The following is a 26,549-nucleotide window of genomic DNA, read 5'->3' as shown; positions in this document are numbered from 1 at the left end:
TGAAGCAAGACCCATTGCAGGCGGCAAGGTGGAAACTTCTCATCAGCTGGTGAACCGATGGTCGAGTCCTGCTGGTCCTTCTTTGCTTGCACGTTTTCCGAGGGAGAGGCAAATCAGATCCCTTTGACAGGTGGGTCTTCCCCACCCACTTGCCAAAGTTGGCCCGTGGGAATGGGAAGAGGAAGATCTGGGGTTCTCCAACTTCTGCTGCATTAGAACCCATAAAGTCGAGCAAACACCCACACGAAGGAGTGCCCTGGGATTTAAAAGGAGCAGAAGCAGGGACGTCAGGAAGAGAACAATCTTTGTTGAGGATGTTGATTAATTCTAACCCTCAAAGCAGTTCGTTCTTTAAAAAAAACCCTGTGCAAGACATTACATGATGTTATAGCTGGCTTCTCAATCAACAAAGATTTCAAAGAGGAGTGTTTTCCTTTGCTTTTAATGAGATTGCGTCTGCACCTGATTGTGCCATGGGTGTTGCAGCCTGAGACAGAACATATACATCTTCTAAACTGGAGCAATGCGGCAGCATCAGCCGTGATGCATTACACGTGCCAAAAACACAGCTGTGGCACTTGCCTGAATTTCAGGCTGCGCAGATCAGTTGGTGCAGCTGCTCTGTACCTTTTGCCCTAGTGCGGGCACACAGCCTGGCGAAATCTCAAGGGTTTTTTTTTGTTGAGGCAGATCCAGCACACTTGATCTCTACAAGCCACTTGGCAGCTTTGCTCCAGCGCCCAGGCTGATGCCTGCGACTCCAAACGGCAGCCGAGGAGAACTGCCAAGAATAGCGCTAGCTCATCTAGAGGAAAGTGGGCACAGTGTGAATCAGAAGGGGTGATGTGGGGTCATTTCCATGTTGGAAAGCAGCTGGCAATGTGGAGTGTTACCTGTTGCAGGTTGGGTGTTTTTTTGGGGGGGGGTGAAAACTGCTATGTCCGTTCACCTGCTAACCTGCTTCTTTGCCCACCCCCCCCAGCTGCGTACAGATATGGAGGAGGAAAAAAGGCAGGCTGTGAACAAAGCTGTTGCAAACATGCAGACAGAGTGCGACAGGAAGACGAAGCAGGTGAAGGAGAAGTGCAAAGAGGAGTTTTTAGAAGAGGTTAAGAAGCTAGCCAGCCAGCACAAGCAACTGATTTCCCAGACCAAGAAGAAGCAGTGGGTAAGCAGAGCTAGCTACAAATCACTAACTACTGCATGCAGGCAGCGTCATCATCAGGGTGGACGGTGGCCTGTTTTGTGGCTTTATTTCCGCAGTGCCAACGGGGGGCGTGGAAGGGCCTTTTCTTTTCTCCATCATCTCTGCAGGAGTCATTGTTTGCTTTCGCTTTTTCCTCGATGCCCAGTTGCTTTGCAGCACTTCCTTTTCCTCCCTGCACACGTGCCATGGTTGAAAGAGATTGTTCCCTTTGTTAAGCATTGTCACGCTCTGCGCAGTTATCATGACACACAGGAAGGGTTGCAAAGCCTGGCATTTTCAGCCCTTTGCGACCCTCCCCCGCTTTTCCTTTGTGTCCCTGAACGCTGGAGGTGCAACAGAGTGCAAATCCCACCCAGGCCTCTGGTGCCCCCTACACACATCACCAGTGGCAATCCCTTGAGGCCTCAGCAAGCCTCCCAACCCCTCTGCCCTTAGACCTTCTTCTGTGAGGAGGAGGGAGGTGGTGAGCTGCAGCAGTTCATTTTTTTCTTTTTTAAATGTATCTTTATTAGTTTAAAATAAATACATTTATGAGAAAACAGACGTACATGCAGGTAAACAAACAAACAAACAAATAACAGAAAAATCCAACAAACCACCACACTATAAGATACAAGAAGATTAATATAATTATCATCATATATACTCCCCATACTGAACACAATTATAAAACTTATAGAGAAGAAATTTAAAACTGACTTCCAGTTAATCTCACTGTACTTTATCTATCCATTACATCATACCGCACGGTTACATATTTCTTATATAATTTCTTTTTACCTCCCTGCGAACTTATATTCATACAATACAGGGATCAGTCTAATTTTATTAAGCGTTTTGCCAAAAGAAATAGGGAAATCGAAAAGAACATTGTTCGTGTATGGAATAATGGCGGCCAGAATTTTAGTAGCAAGAAATTGGAAAAACACAACAGTACCCAACACGGAAGATTGGCAAATCCTAACGGTAGAATATCTGCAGCTAGCAAAAGTGACGGGAAGAGTAAGAGGCCAACCAAAACAGAGCTGCAGCAGTTCATTCGCCAGAGGCCAAGGCAGCTCTATCCTGTTTTCCTGGAGCATCATTCTGTTGCAGAGCAGGATGGCTGCTATGGACCTGAGGCTGATGGGAGTAGGAGCCCAGTGACACCTGCAGGGTCACAGAGCCCCCTCCTCCATAGTAAGCAGTCCCCTTGCTTAGACCTACAGCTGAAACCTGGGCAGGTGGTGCATGGCTTTTCTGGCACTTTGGCCCTTGTTCCATGGGAGGCTGGCTTGCCCCATTCCCTGCCTATTTTCAACTACCTGTCTAAGCTTCTGCTCTTCCGCATCTTGACGCCGCTTGACCTGTTTGGCTGCTGCTATCCTTGCTTCTTTGTTTTGGAGGATGCTTTCTTTTGATGCTGTTTGGCCGCTTTTTGCCGTTTTTATTCTTTCGTTAGCATTGATCCCTTTAAAAAAATTGTTTGTGTGTATTGTGTCATTTGTTGTTTGCCGCCGTGGAGTACCGTATGGGTGGAAAGGCAGGATAAAAATGTTTAAATTGAAAATACTAAGATGTGGAGCTGTCATGAAATGTAGAACCTCAAGGCACTGCCTGATGCCTGTTAAAAGTCATCCTCTGTCATGTTAGATAATATTAGTTCTGGTCTGCCCTCAATCTATGAACGTTCAGAGGTCATCAGCATTGTCATGCATGTCTGTTACTTGGTGGTTTGCATGTGCGAAGAACACAGAACAAACCCTCCATCCCACCTTGAACAAAAAAAGAACTGCTTTCAGAGGTGCCAGTTCACTGATTGATTTGCAAGTCACCAAAGGATGCATTGTGAGTCAGCCCTAAATCTGGATCCGAACCCAGTGCCACCAGATGGAACTGGTGGGCAGGTTTCAAACTTGCAACGTTTTCCAGAAACCAAAGAGCATCAGGGTTTGGTGTTTTTCTTTTTTTTTTTGGGGGGGGGGGGAGGCAGGTCCTGAACCGACAGGCAGCTGCAGGATGAGCAATGGGCACTGAGAAGCCGTGCGCCTAAATTTCACTTGACTGTTTTTGCTGTTTTCCTTTCTCCCCCTCAGTGCTACAACTGTGAAGAGGAGGCCATGTATCACTGCTGCTGGAACACTTCCTATTGCTCCATCAAGTGTCAGCAGGAACATTGGCACGCTGAGCACAAACGCACCTGCCGCAGGAAAAGATGAAAGCCCCCTTCCTCTGCGAAGGAGTCACCCCAGTGCAGTGCTATCCTCTGACGCAGCAGGTTTTTTTGGGTTTTGTTTCATTTCTAAAGTTTGTTTCCCAAGGGGTCAGAATTGTTGATTAGAATTCGTTCCCCCTCTTTTTTTCCTCCCCCCTACCAGCCTTTAAAACACTTTTTTCGTAAAGAACTTTTTGCACAGTTAAAATTTTCAGTCTTGTGTTTTAACGCTCCTCTCAAAAATCCCCTCTTTTCCTTTTTTTTTTCTTCTCCCCCCTTTTCCTTTTGTCCGTAAGGCAATTTGAATCCCAGCCTTGGAGCACACTGCTTCTTCTACTTTTTCTTTTCTTTTTTTGTAATTGTTAACCTAGACAATTTGTTGGGTTTTCAGCAAATTTAAAAAAAATAAAAATGAAAGCGAAGTTTTTAGGTTTCGTAGAGACGAAGAAATATAATGACAGGAACATTTTAAAGAGATCTGAATGTAAGACATTTAAAACTGCTTAGAAAGAAAGAAAAAGCATACTACCTTGATGTAACATTTACCTGTTAATCACACGAGCTGGTTTTGTTCAGCTTAATTTACTGTTTAAAGGCATTATCTGTTGGTTTGTGCCAGTGGGTATATGACTGAATTTTGGGAACAGGGTTGACACAGCAGGTACTAGTCCTGCATATTTTTTCTTAAAACGATTTCCCCCCGGTTGTGTTTTGTTTCACTATGATTATTTTTTTCAATATATAGCTTTTATAACAAAAAGAAATATTAGCTTTGATCTTATTGCTTAAAAAAAAATCACAGGGGACTAGGGTAGCCTTTTTGCTGAGCTGGATCTTAGAAAAATAATATTTAAATTTTAAATTTTTTGCACATTTCATCCTCCTTCCAACATGAATGCTTGTAAAATGGAAGCCAAAAAAGAAAAGATTTTGGGGGGAAAGACACCCAATTTTGCATCGTTAGTCACATATGGAGCTAAAAGGATGAAGCATAAGTAGAAAACTGGCTTAATAATTTGTCCCCTTACAATCCCCCATTCTGCACAGTTCCCCACCATATGGAATGTTATTTGACTGCCCGTTAATCTACAATTACTAAACCCAACAGTAAATTAATTAAAGTCGGGGGATGGGGGAAGCACTTAAGTTTCACAGAAGCAGTTATGTCTGTAATAATTGGTTATTGCCATCTCTATACTTAGAATGAAGAATAATGCATGTTACTTTTCCTGTATTAAAAGATGCTGTGATTTGTAAAAAGTTTGTCTTTTGCGGAATGTCTGGATTAAGAAGCGTTACCAATAGGAATGGATCGATAGTTGAAAACTGATTTCCCTCCTTCCTTTTTGTTTTGTTTTATGTATAGGTATATATATACACACACATATATATACATATATATATATATATATAAATTGCATCCATGTTCAGAGACAATTTTTAATAATAGGTGTAAAGTTTATTTAACCAACTTTTTTTCAAAGCTTCTCACCGTTTTAGGGGTTTTTTCAAAAAGGTGGTCTTAGACTCGACTAATGCCCATTAAACCCGTAGCATTCTTCTTTTTTTTCCCCCTTCAAGGTAGAAAAATAATTTGTAAATATTTATTTAGCTCTTGGATATTTATTGAAAGCGGTAACACAATGGAAATGGAAGAAAAAGCTCTCTTAGTTTTCACTGGGTATTGTCAGGGCCAGTAGGTAGATTAAGCTCATGCAAAGCTGTCTGTGATCTTCACTGCAACTGAAAATCATAAGAGATAATTTCCAAGTTGCTGTTACCACCACTGAAATCAGATATGGTAGTAAGATGGGCGTATTTTCCCCCTGATTCAGAGATATTTGCACATGCAAATAGTATGCACGTACGATCTTTTACAGGCAAAAACTGCCTCATTCATATATGCAGAGAAATCGTGGAGGTCCAGGAACACCTTATAAGTATCAGGGTCTCTGCATTCAGAAAAGGTTGCTATAGGTTTGTGTGAGCACCTGTAACAGCTTTATCTCAGTGACCTCACATCCTTTAGAAAATGAGCTTTCGTTGCTCTGCTTTGCAACTATAAAGGAAGTTTCACCACTATTTTGAGTGCAACTCAGAAGCGCCCTTTGATTATTTTACCCAACACAAAATAAACTTCGGTCCAACCCTATAAAAAGCAAGTTTTTGTGTGAAAACTCTTCTCCCCCCCCCCTCTCTTTTTTTCTTTTGGTGTAAAATCATTCCAAGATATGTAATATTTAACTGATAGCTGCATGAAAGTACGATTCGTGTTCTTTTTGGGGTTTTCTTTTTCCTCTCCCTTTTTGTCTCTGTTGACACGGTTGCACATTTTCAAGTTACTACAGTGTGAAAACTGTGTTTCCTTTTTTATATAAAAAAAAAAAATCAGAAAAAGAACAAAAAAAAATTGTGGCCTGGTTTTTGTATAAGTTTTAGGGGGGAAATATAATTGTTTTAGGAATATTGATTTAAAATAAAAATAAAAATAAAAATATTTCCCCCCCCCCTGCAAATCATAAAGCTATATTAAAGTGTTGAGCTTAGCCACTATGCACATTGTAATTTACTCATTGTGGCTGTCCAGTTCTATGCTGCATTCTGGCATTTTGTAAGCTGCTCTGACTAGCAATATATAGAGTCATTAAATGTGTTAACATTGGTTAATAAATGTATTTGAAAAGGCAACAAAGGCTTTGTGGTTTTCGCTGTTAATGTTACTACGCTTGGCCTCTTGGAACGTATTGCGCCGCCCATAATCCACACTGTTAGCACAGCCTTAATACACATTCATGCTTATTCCATTTTCACAGTGGGTGGAGGAGTCAGGGCTCAAGGTTAGCCTGGTCATTTTGCAAACTTATCACAGAACCAAGAGGAGTTGTAGTACAGTGGTACCTTGGGTTAAGTACTTAATTCGTTCTGGAGGTCCGTTCTTAACCTGAAGCACCACTTTAGCTAATGGGGCCTCCTGCTGCCACTGCGCCGCCAGAGCATAATTTCTGTTTTCATCCTGAAGCAAAGTTCTTAACCTGAAGCACTATTTCTGGGTTAGCAGAGTGTGTAACCTGAAGTGTATGTAACCTGAAGCGTATGTAACCCGAGGTACCACTGTATTATTATTATTAGTAGTAGCATTTATTGTACACTGCTCTATACCCACAGGTCTCAGAGCCATTCACAAGATAAAATTACAGAATACATAATAAAAACAAGAATAACACAATATTCCCTCCTTCCCAACACATTTAAAAAGGGCATTGGTTGTCAATCAGCCAAAGACCTGTTAAAGAGGTAAAAAACACAACAGCTGCACTTTGAATTGGGCTCAGAACCTAATTGGTAGCCAATGCAGTTGGGTCAGGATTGTTGTAATATGTTCAACCCGCGCCTTGCCCCAGGCAGCAACCTGTTGTTGTTGTCATTTTAAATTTATTACCTGTAGTGAGAGTTCCAGAGTTGTGGGGCCACCGTTAAGAAAGGCCTCTCACATGTAGTGTGGAACAATATCTAGAACATTTTCTATACAGTCGTACCTTGAACCGCGAACACCTTGCAAGTCGAATGTTTTGGCTCCCAAACATTCTGGTTTGCAGATGTTCTTTGGAACCTGAATGTCCCGACGGGGCTTCTGATTGGCTGCAGGAGCTTCCTGCAGCCAATCAGAAGCTGTGCCTTGGTTTCCGAACGTTTTGGAAGTCAAACAGACCTCCGGAACGGATTCCGTTCAACTTCCAAGGTATGACTGTACTGAGTATGTATGTTCCTTTCCTTGAGGAAGCCCAACCCCTTCCTCACAACCACCCCGTGATGTAGGTTGTTGATGAGTTGGCAACTAGCCACAGAATGTAATAGCTAAAAGAATTTGAACCTGGTGTTTTCCAGTCTTAATCAAACACTCTAAGCCATTTTGACCCTCACAGTGGCAGGAGCTGAAGTGAGTTCCTATTGGATACCCTTAGATGGTGCCAGTGGCGTAGCGTGGGGGGTGCAGGGGGGGGCCGGCCGCACCGGGCGCAACATCTGGGGGTTAGGGTTAGGGGGCGCAAATCCACGGGTTAGGGGGCGCAAATCCACGGGTTAGGGGGCGCAAATCCACGGGTTAGGGGGCGCAAATCCACGGGTTAGGGGGTGCAAATTACTTGCCTTGCCCCGGGTGCTGACAACCCATGCTACGCCACTGGATGGTGCACAATCCTCAGCTTTCAGTTCTCTTCTTTCCGACTGCTTAGTGGATCATTTCCTTGCAACGTGTTTGGGGTTTCCTTACAGTAGTCATAGATTCCTCTGCCTGTTTTAACTATGTTGAATGAATTCACATATGTCATCCCTATATAGGCACATCTGCTTTCCAACTGCGCTAGTAATTCTTTCTTCTTCTTTTTAAAAAAGATGTCTCAGAAGGAAAAACGAACTGGGCATCCATATACTAAGAACGTTTAGCAGTTGGTAGAAAAAACACACACCCCTCTTTTAACACATGAGAAAACCTTTAACTTTCCTTAAGTGTTAATAGAGGAAGTTTAGGATTAAAGGGGCTACGTGAAGAATCCATTGTGCGCGCGTAAGTAATTCACAAGACACTTGACATTTTCCACTAATCAGATCCGTTTTCTAAAAGTCCGTATAGCTTTGGCAGTGCAAAAACTATGAGCTAGTAGAGAACGGGACACAATAAGAAAAGAATACAGAGGTACCTCAGGTTACATACGCTTCAGGTTACAGACTCCGCTAACCCAGAAATAGTGCTTCAGGTTCAGAACTTTGCTTCAGGATGAGAACAGAAATCGTGCTCTGGCGGCATGGCAGCAGCAGGAGGACCCATTACCTAAAGTGGTGCTTTAGGTTAAGAACAGTTTCAGGTTAAGAACAGACCTCTGGAACGAATTAACTACTTAACCCAAGGTACCACTGTATTCAGCATTCTTCTAAGAATGCTCAATCGTTTCCCTATGCCAGTGTTTTCTGGATATAGCTCCACATTGACACTACAGTCCTATACTGTAACACACTTACCTGGAAGAAAGATCTATTGAACTGGATGAGTCTTCTGAGCAGATATCCGTAGGGATTTCACTCTCATCAGAACCTAGGAATGACCTAAGCTAGTCATGACTTAAATGTGAGCTAATGTGCAAAGCAATCTGGGCGGGGGGGGGGGCGGGGGACAAGATCTGCTGTGGGGCTACTGTCATTTCCTGCACTTTACTGTCTCACACCAAGCAGAGGCACAGAGCAGGGGTAAGCATGGCTTGCTTGCTCCTGCAGCCTCCAGCTCTGTCACGCATTTCCATTGGAAACTACAGCATACATTCTGGAGGGGGGGAATGGATCCAGGCATAAACATTAGCATATGGAGTTTTGCAATGCTAATCCCTGTCCACTTTTGCTCCTCTTTTTTTTAAAAAAAATATTTTTTATTAAGGATTTTCTTGTTTTACAGAAGTGTAGTGCCTCGTATTTTTTTTTCTTCTTCCACGTAGCGTTTTTACAAATCTGTTTCATTTGTTGAGGCATTAGGGGGAGAAGAAAAAAGAAAGAAAAAAGAAAGGGGGTGGAGAGAGGGAAGATGGATGGGGATGGGGTTGGGTGGCGGTGTTTCTATTATGTTTAATGTATGTAGAGTTTGGTGTCAGCATTGCTTGTGTTGTTCACTTGTGTTCCTTTGGTGGTGAGAGAGGTTGGGGTTGGCCTAGGGTGTGATTGTTTGCTTGTGATTGGCTGTGGTGATCTTTGTTTTCGTGTGTGAGTGAGGTGGGTGGGTGTTTTGGATCAGGTTAGCCATATTGATTTGTATGCTGTTGGTGGATTATTGTCATTGTCCTGTTGGGCTGTGTTGACAGGGCATAAGTAGTCACCCTACCACCCAAAAAGGGCGCAGGTGGGGAGAAGTGGCTCTATGGCATTTATTGTATAGTTTTAACTGTTGTCAACTGCTCTGATATCTGCTATGAATAGGGGTTTATAGATTTATTTTTCTTAAGGTGCAGAGATCACACACATGCCAGCTAATTTGCGCATGCAGGCAGGCAAAGGTGCAAAACTTGTTTTACAAGTGGCATATAATATTTCGTTCTGCGTTTGGGAGGCATCTATCTGTTAACATCAGGCAAGGCTTCTTATTATGGGCAGGCAGTGAGCTGATGACCGCAGTGCACAGGCAGGCCAATACCTTTGCTGTGAATATTTTTGACACCTGCCAAAAACTTATTTGTTTCGGCAAGACCTACCCAGACATGTTATCTTATTTATGTTTACTTTGTTTTTAAATTAAGTCGATTTTATCTATATTTTGATAATTTTCTTGGCTTGCATTCAACTAAATTTTACTCTAAGCAGACTCACTGGAATTAATGAAGCGAAGTTACATCACTGGCAGTAATTTCAGTGAGACTGAGTAAAAAGTTGACTACAACCCAAGAAAATTATGTCTACTTGTTTTTATAGTTTGTTGGCTATAAAAAAAGTATTTATAACAAAATGTTTTATACTATTTTCATGCAAACTGTTTAGAGGTTGTTATTATCATTCATATATAAAAGATACTTGATTCAGCAGTCAAGTATATGTGGAGATATATTGGGTCCATGTGTAAACATGCTCTTACAGGGTTGGAAGGAAAATATGAGTTTATTCTTTTAAATATATTTGCACACTTGTTGGTCTAACGTGAGCCAGCTTCTGCAATTAAGCAGGAAATTGCATAAATTAAAGCAACAATAAATGTTTGGACTGGAGCAGTATGTCCCACAGATGTGGCCTAAAAATTCCCTAGACTGAAGGCGCCGTTTTCTCACATTGCCTGTATGCGGTTTCCAGAGCCAGCACAAGACATTTTGGCACTTGAGGCAAACCACAAAATGGTGTCACACTCCCTGGTAGAGAAGAAGGGGTGAGTGACGATCTACATCAGGAACAAAGGGGGAGGAATAAAAATCTGCATCAGTATCTGCTGCCCTTGTGGTTCACGTCACCCGAAGAGGTCACCTCACCTCATGTCTCATGGGTGGGCCGGCCCTGGCGGTTTCTGAACAAACACTCCACCAGCAAAGAGCAAGACACCCTGATTCTCTACTGAATTAAATAAGTTCAGCTCCATACACTGTAGTGCAAGAAAGGTATCCTGGTGCTCTACAGAGTTGGACTCCAACCCCCATCAACCCTAGTCATCATGAGGAGAATTGTAGTCCATAACATACAGCAGGTACCACATTGGTGATGATGATTGAATTTTGATTTCTTAACTGCCCTTCACCATAAGATGCCAGGGCTGATTTATAGCAGTATGGTACAAAGAACAGTTGAAAACAACTTACGTGGATGACTTGGAAGGTTCACACATTCGCAAATCACACCGCTCGTGACGTAAACCTATATTGAGGCATAGTGATAATTATTATTATTTTTATGATAAAATGGGTCAGTCAACTAGATTGGTCAAAAAAGACAAACGTGATTTGATTTTTGGAAAAACAAATTGTAGACAGTCCTAGCTTAATGAACTTCACACATCCAATAATATTCAGATTAAAGTGCTTTAAAAAATAACAACAGGGTCATCCTCAGGTTTAGAAATGTTTCGATTGCAACAATAAGACCCATGCACTTGTTCTGGCACTTGAACACAACCCACAGGAGCCTTCGCCAATCTCACTGAACTCTTTTGCAGAGCATAACTGAAACATGCTCAACTTCCCAATGACTAGGGTGGGAAGAACTGGAAGAGATGCACCCAAGGAGCTTGAAAAATGGAAACTGGGATCATAAAACTCTTGTTCCTTCTCAGCCACAAAGTAACTGTGGGACAGCCTCTTCATATATCACTTCTTGACTGCAAGTTTTTGTGTGTGAATGGAGCATCTACTTTCTGTTCCATCTCACCCAACAAGGGTGAGGACCATCTTCCACAGCATCCGGGGGAGATAGTTTCCTAACCCTTTGTAGCCTGTGTGAATAAATTGAACCTTGCAGGAGAGAGGACTGTAGGACAGCAACTGCTCTGAAATAATTGCTCCAAAGAACAGTCCTGTTATTTCCAGAGTAAATACAAGACTTCTGGCAGGGCGTACGGAAGAATTCTCACAAAAACAGCCAACAACAACACATAATAGGAGCGCAAGCGAAATTGGCAGTTCCAGTCACGGATATAATCAGGCATGAAACAGAAGCATGATAACATTTACTGCATCTGTGTCTGCAAACACAAAGGTTATACCCTACCAATTCTTCTTCTTTTAAAATTCAGCGTAATCCATAATCAGTTATTTTCAGGATCATTGACCTTCGCTTTCACATTATGTGGGGGCAGGGGAGCACTTAATTCAGATGCCTAAAATTATTAGCATTAACGTTTGTCATCCAATAATAGATATTTTTAGACTTGTTTTTGACAGTGCCCTACAGCCCCTCACTACTGAAAACAGAAAGGCTCCAAAGGGAACACATAGAAAAAATCTAGCAGGCCATCAATCCCTACAGCCCAGCACATTCTACTTGGAGCCCATGGTTACATTTTCTAGTGCAAGGCTGCCATCTTTGGCTCCTGGCTTTCTCGCACGTCACCCTTTGAAAACTAGCACTGCAAGCAAGCTACGGTAAATAAATTCTGTTCAGTAAATTATGAGAGGTTTAGTCAATGGATCTATTGATTTGCCTTGCGCTTGGGTAAAAACAGCAGTTCTGAAGCAAGAGGCACATTTTCTTTTTTAACATGACGTTATGCACATGCATCCTAGCAGACAACATCCAAGAAAAGGCAAGATAATGCTTTCCACCTGCAGTTTTTATATGAATTAGAAACACTAGCAACACTGAATTAGAAATTGGGAGATTTGGGTTTAAATGCCCACTTGACCAGAAAGCTCACTGGGAGAACTTACCCAGTCACCAATTCTCTCAGAATATAAACATAAAAAGGGGGAAGGGTATGTACACTGCCTTATCCTTGGAGGAAAGTTGGGATATAAATGCCATAATTAAAGATCTAATTAGAATCATAGGATGGCAGAGTTGGAGGGAAACCTGAGAGTCATCTAGTCCAACCTCTTGCAGTGCAGGAATCTCAACTAGACCATATATGATGATCTACTTAAAAACCTCCAAAGAAAGGGAGTCCACTGCCCCTCATTCCCCTGACGTGCCCATAGAAAGCCTAGAAAAACATACTGACCCTGGAGCTATTTAGAGCAGGCTAATGCACGCCTCTCCAAATGTTGCAGAACTTCAACTTCCATCATCCCTGGCCATCAGGCATGAAGATCAAGGCTGATGGGAGTCCCAACAAGATCTGCAGAGCTACAGGTTTGCCCATGCCTGTATTAGTGTCAAGGGGAGATTTAGGAAGAAGAGGAGGAGGAGGAGGCTGAATGAGGAAAAGGAAAATTGGAAAATCTAGCTCCCCCACCAGAATGGGAACAAGCCTGGAACCTCACGTGCAAAGAGGCCCACGCAAGTCAAGGGAGCTTAGGAAGTGGTGATTACTCCACTAGGGAATCTCCGTCCTAACAATAATTCCAACTCTAGGATTGCTCAACCCCTTTTAGTGTAGCAACAGACAACAATTTCATCCCGTCGCCCAGTCATTATCCATTGTGTGGACTCCACACTTGCTGTTAGCTGTTGCTTAGTACGGCGATAGCGCCACATTTTCCAGACATTAGCTTCATCTGCCTATCGTCACATGAATTTTCAATCAGAACTATCATGGAAATCAGTTTCTATCCCCCCCTCCCTTTTAAACAGAAGCAAACTGCAAGGTTTCCCCCCCTCTTAGTTCCACTCATCCCTGCAATATCAAGGCTTTGTAATCAGATACTGAAATGAAGCTCTTCTGATAGGCTGTGGGGAAGAGATGATCTGCTGCTCTTTCTTTCCAGTGAGTTTGGGGTGAGAAATGCCCCTTTAAAAATGCCCAGGGGCCCTAACCCCACCCATCAATCTAGCATACATGGCTAAAAAATTAGACTAATTCACCGAGCATCAGAGAAGCCGCTGCTAAGCAAAACCTCCAAGGCAGTGTACCTCTAAATAACAGCTGCTGTGCAGATGCAACTAGGAAACGCTGGTGCCTATGGAAAAACAGATTGTTGGCCTATATAGACTTTTCTTCTGGTGCTGCAGGCCTTTTTGGATATACTTAACCCACAGGTGGCCCTGGAGGAGCGACAGACTTGACTGGAGAAGGGATTAGATCGGTTAAGGCAGCATTAAGAATAGGTGAATTTGTCAATTTCGGTTACTCTCAGTTTCTGATTTCCCCACTTTAAGTTCCTATTTCCACATTAGTTTGTGGTTTTTTTTTTTTTTAAAGCAAGCCTCCATGAAAGTTCAGCAGCATATTGGTGTGGATTCCTCTTAATCAGCACATTTTTGCAAAGCACTATTTCCCCTTTTATATTTCCCCTTTTACACATTTTTTGTAATTTGTTTTACCCATATATACATTTTATGCTCATTTTCCTCTCGCATATGCATTTATGTGCACGTTACTTGACTGGAAAAACTGCATTGCAAGATTTGGATAATTTGCGTTTCAGTTTGTGTATTATTCTGGAGAGTGCAAGGTAGGTAGGTTGTGCATAAATAAAAGCTGAATCAAATCTCTCCCCCACCCTTGTACAGCATCTAATGCCTACTGTCCTGTTCTTGCTTGCTAGACTCAGGCAGGGCAAGGTGGTATCCTGGCTCAGTCAGTTATTACTGTCTTTGGTTGGGAGCTTATTGCCTTTTAAATAGGCTGTGCCCATGTGTCCTGCAGAGGATCCTGACCGCCCAGTGGAATTGCTATTTGATCCAGTTTTAAAGATAAGAAGAATAAGTAGCAAGGGAGATCAGGGCCCTTGAAAGTGCCCATTAAACCTTAGCCCATAGGTAGGCAAACCAAGGCCCGGGGGCCGGATCCAGCCCAATCGCCTTCTCAATCCGGCCCGTGGATGGTCCAGGAATTGGCATGTTTTACATGAGTAGAATGTGCCCTTTTATTTAAAGTGCATCTCTGGGTTCTTTGTGGGGCCTGCCCGGTGTTTTTACATGAGTAGAACGTGTGCTTTTAGTTAAAATGTATCTCTGGGTTATTTGTGGGGCATAGGAATTGGTTCATTCCCCCTCCCAATATAGTCTGGCCCCCCACAAGGTCTGAGGGACAGTGGACCGGCCCCCTGCTGAAAAAGTTTGCTGACCCCTGCCTTAGTCCCTGGACAGCACAGAGGTCACCTGGCTGCAGTCTTCCACTTGATGTGTAGCATAGTGTGTTTCTACTTAGCTTAGTAATAATTTCTAAAGTTGCATCTATATGCATATATTAGTGTTATGAAAACCAGTGTCCTTTGTGGCTATGCTTTTATCCCTTACAGTGGCCGCTGTAATGAGAAAACCCCATATTGTAGTTTTTCAGGTCTCTCTTGGGCCAAGAGCCCATCCATTCATGGACGAGTCATGCAGTGGTAAAATGGACTGTACCACTTTGGGCTATACTAGGGTGGCCACGAAAGAGGAAATGCAACAGTAGCAGCAGCAGTAACAATATAGAGTGCGCCAATTTGCATAATATTTGCATGTGGCAATTTATATGGATACATGCAAAAGACTATTCTCATTTAAACAGAACCCATCTCACTCTAGTGAGGAAGAATATGAGCAGGCGGTTTTACTTTAACCCAGTGAAAATAAGGAAACTAATGGGAATGAAGGGAGGGAAGCTTCAGGGAGCTGGGCAGGGGCTGCAAACAAATAAGGCAGCGGGCTACAGGTTGCCCACAAGTCCCCTTGATATTCTCTCTCTCTCTGGGATTTTGAGCTTCCAGAGATTGTCATGTCTCAGCCTGCCTGGATAAAAGCCTCAGTGAATGAGAAGGAGCGAATTGGACCAAAACCTCCAGCACGTACAACATGTGTGCCCTGCTGAGCTACAGGCACCAAGATGGGGCAGGCTCACTTCCATAATCTGTGTCTTCTTGTCTGGCTTTGGTGCCTGAGGGCAAAACAGACCCCCTTTTCCCTTCGCAACCTTTGATGGCCAAGCGGCCCCTTTGAACGGGAGTCACAAGGCGAGTCGAAATCCCCCGTGCTCATTTCAAAAGGAGGCTTCGTTGTCAAACTACATAAAGAGCTCGCTGTAAAGGGCTTTGCTCAGTAGGTCTCCTCTTAAATCATCAGGACAAACAATAATTGTTTAGGGAGCCCAAGGTGACCGCACAGGGCAGCAGCTACAGCCTGGGAGGGAGAAATGCCATAACTCTTTTGGAGAACCACATTCATCTTTCAACAATTAGCTTTCTTCTTTTTTTCCTAGAAGCATTTTGGAATAAAGCTCTTTCAAATTTAAGAAAACAGATTTATGAGCTTATGTTATATCATCTTACTGATTCTTCAGTGGCTGTCTATACTTCTTCCTAAACACGCCCCCTGGATAAAATATGTTTAGAAGCATGTACAATGAGATAAAGTATGTATTTCAGTATCTGTTTTTCAATTCAGTACATATTTAACTAATTTTTTAAAAATTGCAGATTAGCACAGAAGTGGATTATGAGATTATGAAGAAACACATGGAGGCTTGACACAAGCTGATCTATCCAACCCTTGCCCTGTACTAGCATCCTCTAGCATTTCACTTTAATTATTTGCGATTCATGGCGTTTTAAAGGTTTTCCCTTTTTCCTATATTGCAGCTTACACGCTTGCTTTGCCATTACTAATCTCACAAAATGTTCCTTAGAAATTTATTAGCACGTTGAACCCCCAACTTCTTGGTTCAAACATTCACAACACCACATTTTAAGAAGCCTACCACCCACAGTCTGCAAGATCACAACTAATATAACCACGTGCAAAAGAAATCCTTGCATTTGTCAGCATATCTAAAAAGCTTCTCCCACGACTGGGGTGGGGGTGGGGATATCCTGTATTTCTTTATTGCAGTTCAAAGCAGCCTTAAGTTCATCGTGCTGCACCTTATTCACAAAACTGTATCTGGTCACCGATCTTACAGGTGCGGGCGAAGGATGCAGTGGATGCTTGCGGCCACTGGAGGGCAATCTCGTGTTTGCTAAGCTGACCATCACGTGGTCCTTGGCTTAATTGAAACTATTCTCTCTGTTCAGGGCCAATTCTGATTTATGTGTCCCTCAAAAACAAGGCTTGAGGTAGGAGCACCACTTGCAGGCAGCAACAGCTGTTGTGCGGTCTGTACCAACTTGGTGGAGAGCCTCCACACCAGAGTTGCGTATCGCTTGGGTCAGGGGTAAGCTGCATAGAGGTGCCCTTTCAATAATGGGGAAATGGAGGTCGTACGCTATACAAATCCCAGATACATATGTCATGTCCTTTGGAACGTACAACGCCTCCGCTCATATTTAAAGCACAATATAGCTCGGTCCAGCTAGGAAAACATACACCCATAGCCAGGGCCAGCCCAAGACATTTTGGCACCACAAAATGAAGCACCAAATTGCTCCCCACCTGGGAAGATGGAAGAAACAAGGAGATGGGGAATCAAATCAACCTTTACCTGATGGGTGAAATTAGAATCAAAGGCTTTGGCAGGCGGAAGGAAAGGGACCTGTTCTGAATCACACTGGTCAGGTGCAGCTGCCAGGAGATCCCACCAAGGCATCCCCCACAATTTACCCGCTAGGGTGGGAGGAGACTAGCTGCCCTTCCTATTTGCTGACAGGCCACTGTAGGGACAGCATGGTGGGCTGCCTAGGAGCAGGCAGATCCTGCCCCGTTGGATGCTGCCACCCGAGGCAGTTGTCTCATGGGTGGGCCGGCCCTACCCTTAGGTAGTCCAGACACCTGTTGCTTCCAGCTAAGCCCTGAGAGCACCTCCCCCCCTTCAAGAACTCTTTTTTTCTGGGAGAAATATAATGTTCTTCCCCATTTACCCACTGCAGACATTCCATTGCAAATGCAAATAAATAAATAAACGGAAGATCCCTTTTAATGTAACATCTGCCCTGGCTTTTACCTCCCGGATTCAGTCTGAGTGGTTTGAACTGGATGTGCATCTAAATGACATCACAGTCAATCACATCGCTTTGGATTGGATGCACAATCTAATGTGCATTTAAGGTGCACATCCCTATCTATATTCTTGTAGACCTATTAAATAGCGCTAACTAAATTATGCCTAATTAAAGCTGGGCCAGGGCCATGATTTAATGAAATTTAGATTATTGCCTATGTAGGGTGGTGAGATAAAAAGAAGAGGTAACTTTAATATTTGTGAAGAAGCTAAGCTGCACCTGTATGCCAAGCTACACCCAATGAAATTCCCTCTTGTTCTCAACTATTAAAGATACAGGAGCCCCATACGCTTTTTTCAACTGGTCACCCCCGTAGCCCTCATCAGACATTTGTTCATGTAGAACAGGTGAGGATCTGCTTGGGTGAGCTGTAGCATGAAAGTTATACAAACTTTTTAATTCAGAAGAATTTTAACATTTCCTTGGGACCATTTATCGTGCTGCCATATTGTCTTCTTCTTCTGCAGCAGTTATTGATCCTCTCAATATGTGCCCCACACATTTCTTCCAAAAAAATTGAGATTGTGAATGAAGATGTATGTGTGTGTATATTAAAAAATGTATAGTCTTACCTCAAAATCCATATGCTTTGGAATTTATGAAGTCCCATCCATTTCTTTTTGAGCAGTCTTTCGTAAGCCGTCGACAGCCAAAATATTACCACTGTATGTTCTCTAGCGAATGCTGCCTGACACAATTGCATGTTATCAGAATTTTTAAAATTCCATTACATATCAGCCAACTAACACATATTAAGTATTACTGCATTCCAGCCAAAATATGATAGAACAATCATTTTCAAGTTATCCTCAACATCACTACGAGCACTCATCACTACTGATTTTTATTTGCAATGGATAACCCCACTGAGGAATGTTGCTTCTTCAGCAAAGATCCCTTTCTCTTTAGAACTGATAGGCACATTTGGAATTTTGAGAGTTTTGTGGGCGCCATCACAAAATGGCTGCCATGAGGGGAGACACCCATTCACAAAATGGCTGCCTTTGTGACTGCGGCCAGTCACAAAACACCCATTGCGCAGGAGGCAAATTGGTCAGTCTGAGGCACAAATAACTAGGCCCAATAAACCAAGCACAAGCAGAGGTGAGGTCTGAGCCCCAAAATACACTCCTTTAAACTCAGAGTTTTCTACACTCAACAGAACACCAGTTTCATAGAAGTCAAAACATAAGTTTCACAGAAGGCAATTTTCTCTCTCTCTGAGTGCTAGCCAACTCACCCCCCAATTTTCCTTGCTTCTCCTCTCTGGTTGAAACAATTGGTATGGGGAGCTGGGGGGGGGCAAATGCTGGCCCCCATTCCCAACATCCCATGTCCATGTCCATTTAACCCCTGTGTTGGATGGGAACGTGTCTGAAACCAGATTCTAAGTGTTTACACCTGTTCTACGCATTAACACAGTCCTGGATCGAGAAGAGGCTTTGTGTTATACCTCCTTGATCACTGCAAGAAGGTCAGAATTCGAGATGCCAAAGAGAGGGACAAATTGCTTCAACACAGTTATAAGAGCGCCTGAATATTTTCTATTCTGTGACATATGCCATGATCCCAAGTCAACAAAAAAACAAAAAAAACCCCACATTTTCTTTCATCAAAGTGTTAGGTGGGAAAATCTCCTTTAAAAACCTTAGCTTATTTCCCCCCTTTTTTATATATATAAAAAAACCTGATATTTTCAGAGCAACAAAAATAAAAGCTTTTATTTGTTCATTTGAATATAAAACAGGCGTTATCACAGATGTACAAAGCGTACTGGTGGTTTAACATACAAGAAGGTTGCTGTTTTGTTTGCACATAAAAATTTTCGTTTGAAACTGTGATTGGCTGAGTTACATGAATTTCTCTAACCAGTCACCACACTCTATGAAATAACGCTGCTAACATTCAACTGATAAAAGGGAGAGTCTTCCCTTGGGTAAAGTGTCAAGCAGGATTAAATATATATAATAAACAAGCACCATGAGGAATCTGCTCCTGTTTGATTAGTTTTCGTGTTTAAATGTTCATTGTGGACCCTCTTTCTTTCTTCCTTTTTTATTTTAGTGTGCATGTGCATCAGGTTGATTACATGGTTTTTGTCTGACTTCAAAAGCACAAGGTCACAAGACAAACATTTTATACATTCTCATGAATGGTTTATCTACAGTACAGTTTCTAATACAGAACAATCCTTCTTTATTGCTGAATCTGATGGTACGTGTGTTTCTTTCCCCTTATCTTGCACGACAAAACTAGGAATTCAGTTCATCGTCATTTACTGTCCTAAGTTTGAGAATTTAGACAACCACAGATGGCAGGTTGCAGAAGAGATCAGTTATTAACTGTGTCGTACGACTGCATTGCAGTCCTTTGTCCCCTTCCCCAGGAGTGGAAAGTTGACTTGGTGAAGGTTAAAAGTGATGCTTTAATAAAATGACAGCTAAATTTGTGTTTTGCAGCACTGAGATCAGCAATAGCAAGGACATCATCACAAGTTAGTTCATACACTGTAATTATGCTCATAATCAGTCAACGGCTTGTCTGAACCTTACAGCAACTTGACATTTCAAACAGAAAAAAATATATATTATTTTAGGGGACAGAAAAACCCCACACTTTGACAGAATGCTTCAGGGTTGGTCTTCGGAGCATGGGTAGAAATATTCACAGGGCAAAGAAAATCTGAAAAAAGGGGGCAACTGAAAATTAACACACACCCCAAAAAAATAAAAATAAAAAGTTTTGCCATGGTGAGATGCTCTGTATTCTGCATGCAGACTAAAAACCATCCCTCATCTTTAAGGACCTTCCCACCCCTGCAAAAATAAAAATGGGGGGAAAATGAATTTGGGGTCTTCAGAACCAAATGAAATCTGCAAAGGTAGACCAAAAAAAAATTTCCCTTGTACATGTTATATAAAGGTCTTGTAGCTTCAGTCCTGCCTCTGTCTTAGTCATGCATATTCTGTCAGCAAGTTAACATTATTTCAAACCATTTAAAAAGCATTCTTGGACTGCTGCTGTTTAATGTTCACCCTTAAAAATCAGACACAGGTCAGCCAGGTTACACTGGAACAAACCAAAATATGCACTTCAAAACAAACAAAGAAACAAACAAAAAAATGGGGGGAGAAAAACAATTAAATAATAAAGAGATCAACAATTCCATTTATCCGAAGACAGTGAAATTAGAAAGAAAATAAAAGGCAGCTGTGATCCATGCGTTCCTGTTCTTCCCCAATTGGCAGATTCCCTTTGGAACTGAGAGATGGGATTACTTGCAACACCAGTATCAGTTCCTCTGTTTGGCATAAGGACATGTTAGCAGATGCACCAGGTTGTGCCAAATAGTTTAGAGCGGCTTTTAAGCTACTCTCCAATAACAAATGCGTTATTAAGAGAAAGACTACTGAAAAACAACAGCTTTCTACAAAGTGTGAAGTGGATGGATCGCCACCGTCCCCTCGCCCAACCTAGACAGAGGGCAGCAGGAAGGCAAACAGATGAACAAAAGCATAATTCTTGTGCAAAACGACCACCCAAAAAAACCCAACAACACAAGAAAATCGTCCTTACCAAAAAAAAAAATTAACAAAACCCCCACAAACTTAAAAAAAGGACAATGACCAATAATGTGCAACAATGTTATGCAGCTAAGAAAAACAGTGATATTCTTCAAACCTGCCTTTTCTAACGTCTAAGAAGTGTATGGACATACGTGCCTGCACAAATATTTGTCACCTCCGCGGCAAATAAGAGAATCCTTCGTAGTGCACTGTTGAAGAGTCTTTGGCCGCCAGCAAATCCTACCGCGTTGCATGCACAGAGAGCAGGAGGCGGAATGGCTCTCGCGGGAACCCATTCTTGGTCTCCGCCACCGTGCCGGCTGGACTCTTCCAAGGCTTCCTAGGCTGAAGCCGAGGCTCTTCCCCACTTCCTGCCTCTCCAGCACTGCTGCTGCTCCTCCTCTTCTCCAGGCTCCTAGAGCACACAGGGGGCTGGAGAAGAGCCATGGACTACGGAAGGGTGAGTGGCAGAGTGCTGGAGGCAAATTAGGGGCCTAGGGCAGCAGAGTTGCAATTCAGCGGCCTTGCGGAGAAGCAGGCTTGGAAGAGAGGGCAAGGTGCAGGAATTTATTCCAGCACAGCTACGGGAGCCACTTTATGCCCTGCCCTCTGTGCAGGCGCGGCAGAGGATTGCGACCTTCAACGTTTAACTCGCTGCCTTTAAAGGTAGCAAAATGGTTTCGCTTGCTGGTATCTGGGAGATTCTTTTAGACAGGGATACTTAGCAATCCAGGACCGGTTTTCCCCCGAAGTTTGTGAATAATGTTAGATTATCTACAGTGGGAAAAGAGACACCATGCAAGTGATGAGTACTGCATCCTTTTAAAACTTTAAAATCTTTTTTTTTTGTCATTAGTGAATTTATATTTCATATATATATATTTGATGTGATACTATCCACTCAAGATAATACAACCCCTTTGTTTTTTATATTAGCAAACATTACAAGAGCTTAATATTCTTGAATGTTTCTCTTTTATACTTCTAAAGAGATCAAAATAAATTAAAGGTTTTGTACATAATTACAGAAGTAGTTAACTTATTTTATCTTTTTAGTTTAGTACAAAGATATCTGCAAGCTCATTGCCGAAATACACCTTATTTATAAATTTCTGTTCATTCTAACACTAATAATCAAAGGCTCTTTTTGCCTTTGCCTTTTCAGCATTTCCAGAAGAGAAAGCTGTTAAAACTCTAAATTTGAGAAGGTGCTGTTTTGGGTATTTTCCTCGTACCACAATGTAGTTTCCTAAGACAATGGGATAGAAAATGGCTTAAAATTAGTAATGGATTCATATTGGAAAAGATTTTTATGGACATTTAAAAACAAGCAAACCAAAACAATTCAGTCATAATATGAGCTGTTTAAAGAGAAAAATTAGCTACTTCAGTATAACATAAAATACAAAGCCATATTACTCAGAAAGCAGTATCATCCCAATAAGCAAAAAATAATCTTTTTTAAAAAGTCTAATAATGGGCTTTCCAACAAACTGAAGGCAGTACCCCAAAGTCCTTCTGTGCTAAAATGTAGTGGTAAAAGAAACACGTTTCACATTTTATGTCCTGCCAATAACGAGCGCGTCAAAAAGTCCTAATAGAAACAGTTCCGTTCTGAAGAGTGGCGTCGTTTTCTTGTCAGCACATCGTTTAGTGGACGTCCAAAAAAATTTGTTTATACATCTAGAGTACAGTCCACGGAAGCCTTAATAGATACCAGACTACATGTTGTAGGCCACATAGATGGGATCTAGTTGGTCCGCCAAAAATCCGTCTCGTAGGTGCATACGCTGTTTCTCTCCACGGGAGTTGATAGGAATTACACCAACGTCCACCACAACCACCACCCCTACAATCAGGTAATGCTCCTCCAGGACCACATTGGTGACCAAAGGAACCAGGTCTAAGGCTTCTTGCTCGGATCCATCCAGCTCAACAACAACGACCAACAAGTTTGTCCAGGTAAACACCGCACTGAAATGCAAGTAGGAAAATCACATCACCCTAAAGCGTATCATTCCACTGCCAATGCACAACAATTCCTTTAATCCTTGTACTGCCAATGTGGTTGGGTGCAAGGATGCCCTTGGGGGGCTTTTGAGGGCAAAGCACTTGAGCCCCCTTTTATCATGAGGTGGTGAGGGTGATTATTTCCCCTCTATGCTTGAAAAATGCAGACCCGGAGGAGGAGGTTGGGGGAGCAATGTCCCTTAGCTTTGGCCTCTTTCAGCAATTTGTGCTTTCCAAGGCTCAGATTGGTAACTCGACTATTTAAACAGAAAGTGGGTCACGAGGGCAGGATCAGGGCCTTAGATTGGGAGCAGCCAACATGGTGCTCTCCAAACATTATTAGACTCTAACTCCCACCAGCCCCAGATAGCATGGCCAATGGTGAAGGATGATGGGACTTACAGTCCAACAACATCTGGAGGGCAGCCCATTGGCTACTCCTGCCTTAGATTAACTTTTGTGGTGGGCAAATGGTCCTGTGGAAGGGAGCTAGCAAACAAGATATTTGCTGTGCCTTGGACATTAAAGCTGAAATGTATACAAAATAAGCACAGCGGCCATTCGGAAAGCAGAGCTGGTCATAAAACAGGCAACACCAGGCAGCAAGTACGTACTACCACCAACACTGCTTTGCAAACAGTCATTTTGTGTTTATTTTATGTACATTTGATGCAATTATTCTCACAGTCAGAATTTCTGGCATTTCATTTACCTCTGACCCCACTGCTTACGTTTGTTTCTCTACAACTATGTGTGTATATATACTTGACATCTGAGGAAAACCCGATTAATTGCTATTTGCAATAGCAAAGCCAGAATGTATTATGTTTGCCATTTGGTTCCCAATCTTAAGAGCCACTGTATATATATATTAAGCTTTTCCTCTTACTTACAAAGCACAGCACCCAAACTATATCAAGATTCTTCTCATAAGTCCTAAACATGCAGATCAGAGATTTCCCTCTTCTTCCTGCTACCGAACATGCCAGGTCCGGCCCTAGCATTGGACAAAACGACAATGTACTTACCATTCTGTAATGCTCTTGTGTGCTCTAATTACAGACGTCTCGATATCTATGGGGTGATACCTCATTCCTCGCAGTTCCATGGCTTCATCTAGTGCACCTACCACATAAAGTGCATCATGTCGCTCTGGTTCAAGAGAGAGAGAGGGGAGAAATCATTTATATGAAGTGTTAAATCACCTGTGCGAGGCAAAGACAGACGCATCAAAACCACCTGGAAGATTTAGCTTTGTTTTTAAAGTCCATTGGTTTAATGGAGCTTCTTGCAGCCCAAGGGCCTCATTCCCAATTGGGCAACTTTCCGGGGGCTGGATGAGAGCGGTAGGTGTGGACAGAGGAAAATGTGGGTGAAACAACATATACAACTCTCTCCCTAGTACAGTAGGCTTCAGTCAAGAGATATCCACACACACAACATGCTTCATCCCTCACCCAGGCAAGCAGCAGGTATTACTCAGGGAGACACTGCAGCTAGGCAGGATCACAGAAGATGGATGCAGAACAAGGCCAGGGAGAGTTGAAGGTGGGGAGAGAGGAAAGGATGAGGTTCCACCTCCCTGGGTTTAATACATTTCCATGTGGCTTCAAGACAGCTAAGCAGAAAAACAAAGCATTGCTTTCTATCGGATTAACACATGCAGCTGCTACAGTTCAGTGGCAGAGCACATACTTTCATAGGAAGCCATTCATAAATACAACAACAGTAATACTATTAATAATGATAATCATAATAAATTGCATGTGGTTCCATCTGCAGCATCTCCAGAAAGGACTAGGAACGACTTCCACCTGAAGTCCTGCAGAGCCAGTGACGGCCAATGGCACAAAGGCAGCTTCCTACGCAAACCTTCTCATTGTAGGGAAGGTTAGAAAAGGGTGTGTGGAACAAGGGGGCTTCCTTTTTGAAATGTGCTATGTTCTTAGCCTTCTCTATGCAGATCAGGGCAAATATCCCCCAAAGATGCAAAGGAGATGGTTGCAAAATCTCTCCTGTCGGATTACAGGAACAGTGCTCATGTTCCCAGCTCCTGCAGTGGAGTAGCCATGGCGGGAAATGCAAATCCAGCAAGGAAATGCTCAGGAAGTCAGGAGTCTCCTGGCACCTTATTTTGACCCCAACCCCTTCCCCACTGAAATTAAGGCTTGAAAGAACCATTGTACTGTAGACAATAGGACAGACTGCAATGTGAACTTGGTTGCAGTGTGAGAGAGGCGCCCCCAGTAGTTCCTCCCCTTTACAAATATGCTCATGGGCCCAAATCGGTTGACAACTCCTGATCTGAAAGCACTCGATACCATACAGACTTATAAAAGGCAGTGCGAGAACTTACCCCCATTTGCATCTGTGAGCTCTGTTCTTCTCAGAAATCCCAAGTAGCCAGTCCGTGCCCAGATAGTTTGAGTGTCTCCAAAACTAAGTCTTGAGTTAAAGTGATCGGACTGCAAGGATTCATCACCATAGATAGTGAAGTAGCCACTGGCATTGTGAGCACTATGAACCCATATCTAGGTGGAGAGGAAAAGGTTATGTTTTCACTGGTGTGCTCCCAAACATACTCTGCCACAGACATTTTTATATTAAGCACAATAGGAGCCCTTCAACTCAACCATCAGCTTGCTGAGGAAAATCCAGTCCTTTGCACCAGCTTACCCACTGAAAGCCATCCCCAGGAGTAGTTCTGCCAAGGCAAGCACCGCTAACGTGCAGTGGTTAAGATCAAGTCTCTGTGGCATTCCTATAACCAGTTATTAGCTTTCTGGGGTTGGGATCACATTGGCAAAATATCAGTTAACCGCCTTTATTATAATTTTCAAACTTTTCCACAGAGCAGAAAGCCAGTCAAACAACCAACTTTTTATGCTGTACAAAATAATACAACTTACATACGAAATATGTGCCCTATTGCCCTTGCTGCCCCGCACATTCCTAACTCTTGGATCTGGTATAAACCTTTTGCTTGTACTCATGGTTAAAGGTATAAGCCTTCTTCTTTGTACTCATGCCACCCAGTGTTATCTAGACCGGCCAACAGCAAAGACACACAGATTGCTGAAGAGCGAGTGGCCTCCATAATGCATTCGCACAGAGGATCTAAATGGCATAAATCCTTGCACAACAAGCATTCTCAAGAGCACTACATATGCCATTGATTCAACCACGAAAACACAACTTAGGCAGAATCTATTAACTTGTGGCACTCCCCTGAAACACCCATTCATTATTGGTGACGGAAGCCAGAGTACTGTATTTTTTGCTCTATAAGACACACTTCCCCCCTCCTAAAAAGTAAGGGGAAATGTGTGTGCGTCTTATGGAGCGAATGCAGGCTCCATGACTTCAGCGAAAGCAACGCGAAGCCTCCGGTGTGCAGGAGTGCTCCCGCTGCACTCCGGAGGCTTCGTGTTGCTTTTGCTGAAGCCAGGAGAGCAAGAGGGTCGGTGCGCACTGATCCCTCTTGCTTTCCTGGCTTCGCTTCGCTGAAGGGGCGCTGCGCAGAAAGGGAGAGAATATTTTTTTCCCTT

General features: G+C 42.8%; 2 protein-coding genes and 1 long non-coding RNA gene across 22 annotated transcripts in view; 1 reads left to right on the top strand and 2 right to left on the bottom strand.

The window, feature by feature from the left end:
- ZMYND11 (zinc finger MYND-type containing 11) overlaps positions 1-4,165 on the top strand; it is a 102,273-nt gene extending 98,108 nt beyond the window's left edge. For all 10 annotated transcript variants that reach the window (XM_081882391.1, XM_081882395.1, XM_081882394.1 and 7 more), the window contains 2 exons: positions 983-1,168; positions 3,283-4,165. In XM_081882391.1, the coding sequence (XP_081738517.1) occupies positions 983-1,168; positions 3,283-3,405 (309 nt within the window). In that variant the 3' untranslated portion in view covers positions 3,406-4,165. The remainder of the gene's footprint in view (positions 1-982; positions 1,169-3,282) is intronic.
- On the bottom strand, positions 3,677-22,355 carry LOC309353389. Of its 6 annotated transcripts, none has more exons than XR_014161776.1 (5): positions 19,113-22,355; positions 17,998-18,113; positions 10,718-10,772; positions 8,418-8,490; positions 3,677-5,144 (listed from the first exon to the last, which is right to left on the bottom strand). It is a non-coding gene; the product is annotated as an uncharacterized lncRNA (long non-coding RNA). The 6 variants fall into 6 exon arrangements; XR_014161777.1 differs by having other exon boundaries at positions 17,998-18,109; XR_014161778.1 differs by lacking the exon at positions 19,113-22,355 and adding an exon at positions 18,827-18,959.
- Positions 22,356-22,364: 9 nt separating this feature from the next.
- Positions 22,365-26,549, bottom strand: part of DIP2C (disco interacting protein 2 homolog C) — a 294,798-nt gene continuing 290,613 nt past the window's right edge. For all 6 annotated transcript variants that reach the window (XM_081931454.1, XM_081931455.1, XM_081931456.1 and 3 more), the window contains 3 exons: positions 25,358-25,532; positions 24,030-24,153; positions 22,365-22,965 (listed from right to left, as the gene is read on the bottom strand). In XM_081931454.1, the coding sequence (XP_081787580.1) occupies positions 22,713-22,965; positions 24,030-24,153; positions 25,358-25,532 (552 nt within the window). In that variant the 3' untranslated portion in view covers positions 22,365-22,712. The remainder of the gene's footprint in view (positions 22,966-24,029; positions 24,154-25,357; positions 25,533-26,549) is intronic.

This window comes from Podarcis melisellensis (genome assembly GCF_964234715.1).
Source record: "Podarcis melisellensis genome assembly, chromosome: 12".
Taxonomy (NCBI): Eukaryota; Metazoa; Chordata; class Lepidosauria; order Squamata; family Lacertidae; genus Podarcis; species Podarcis melisellensis.
This window is presented reverse-complemented; position numbering and strand designations above follow the sequence as displayed.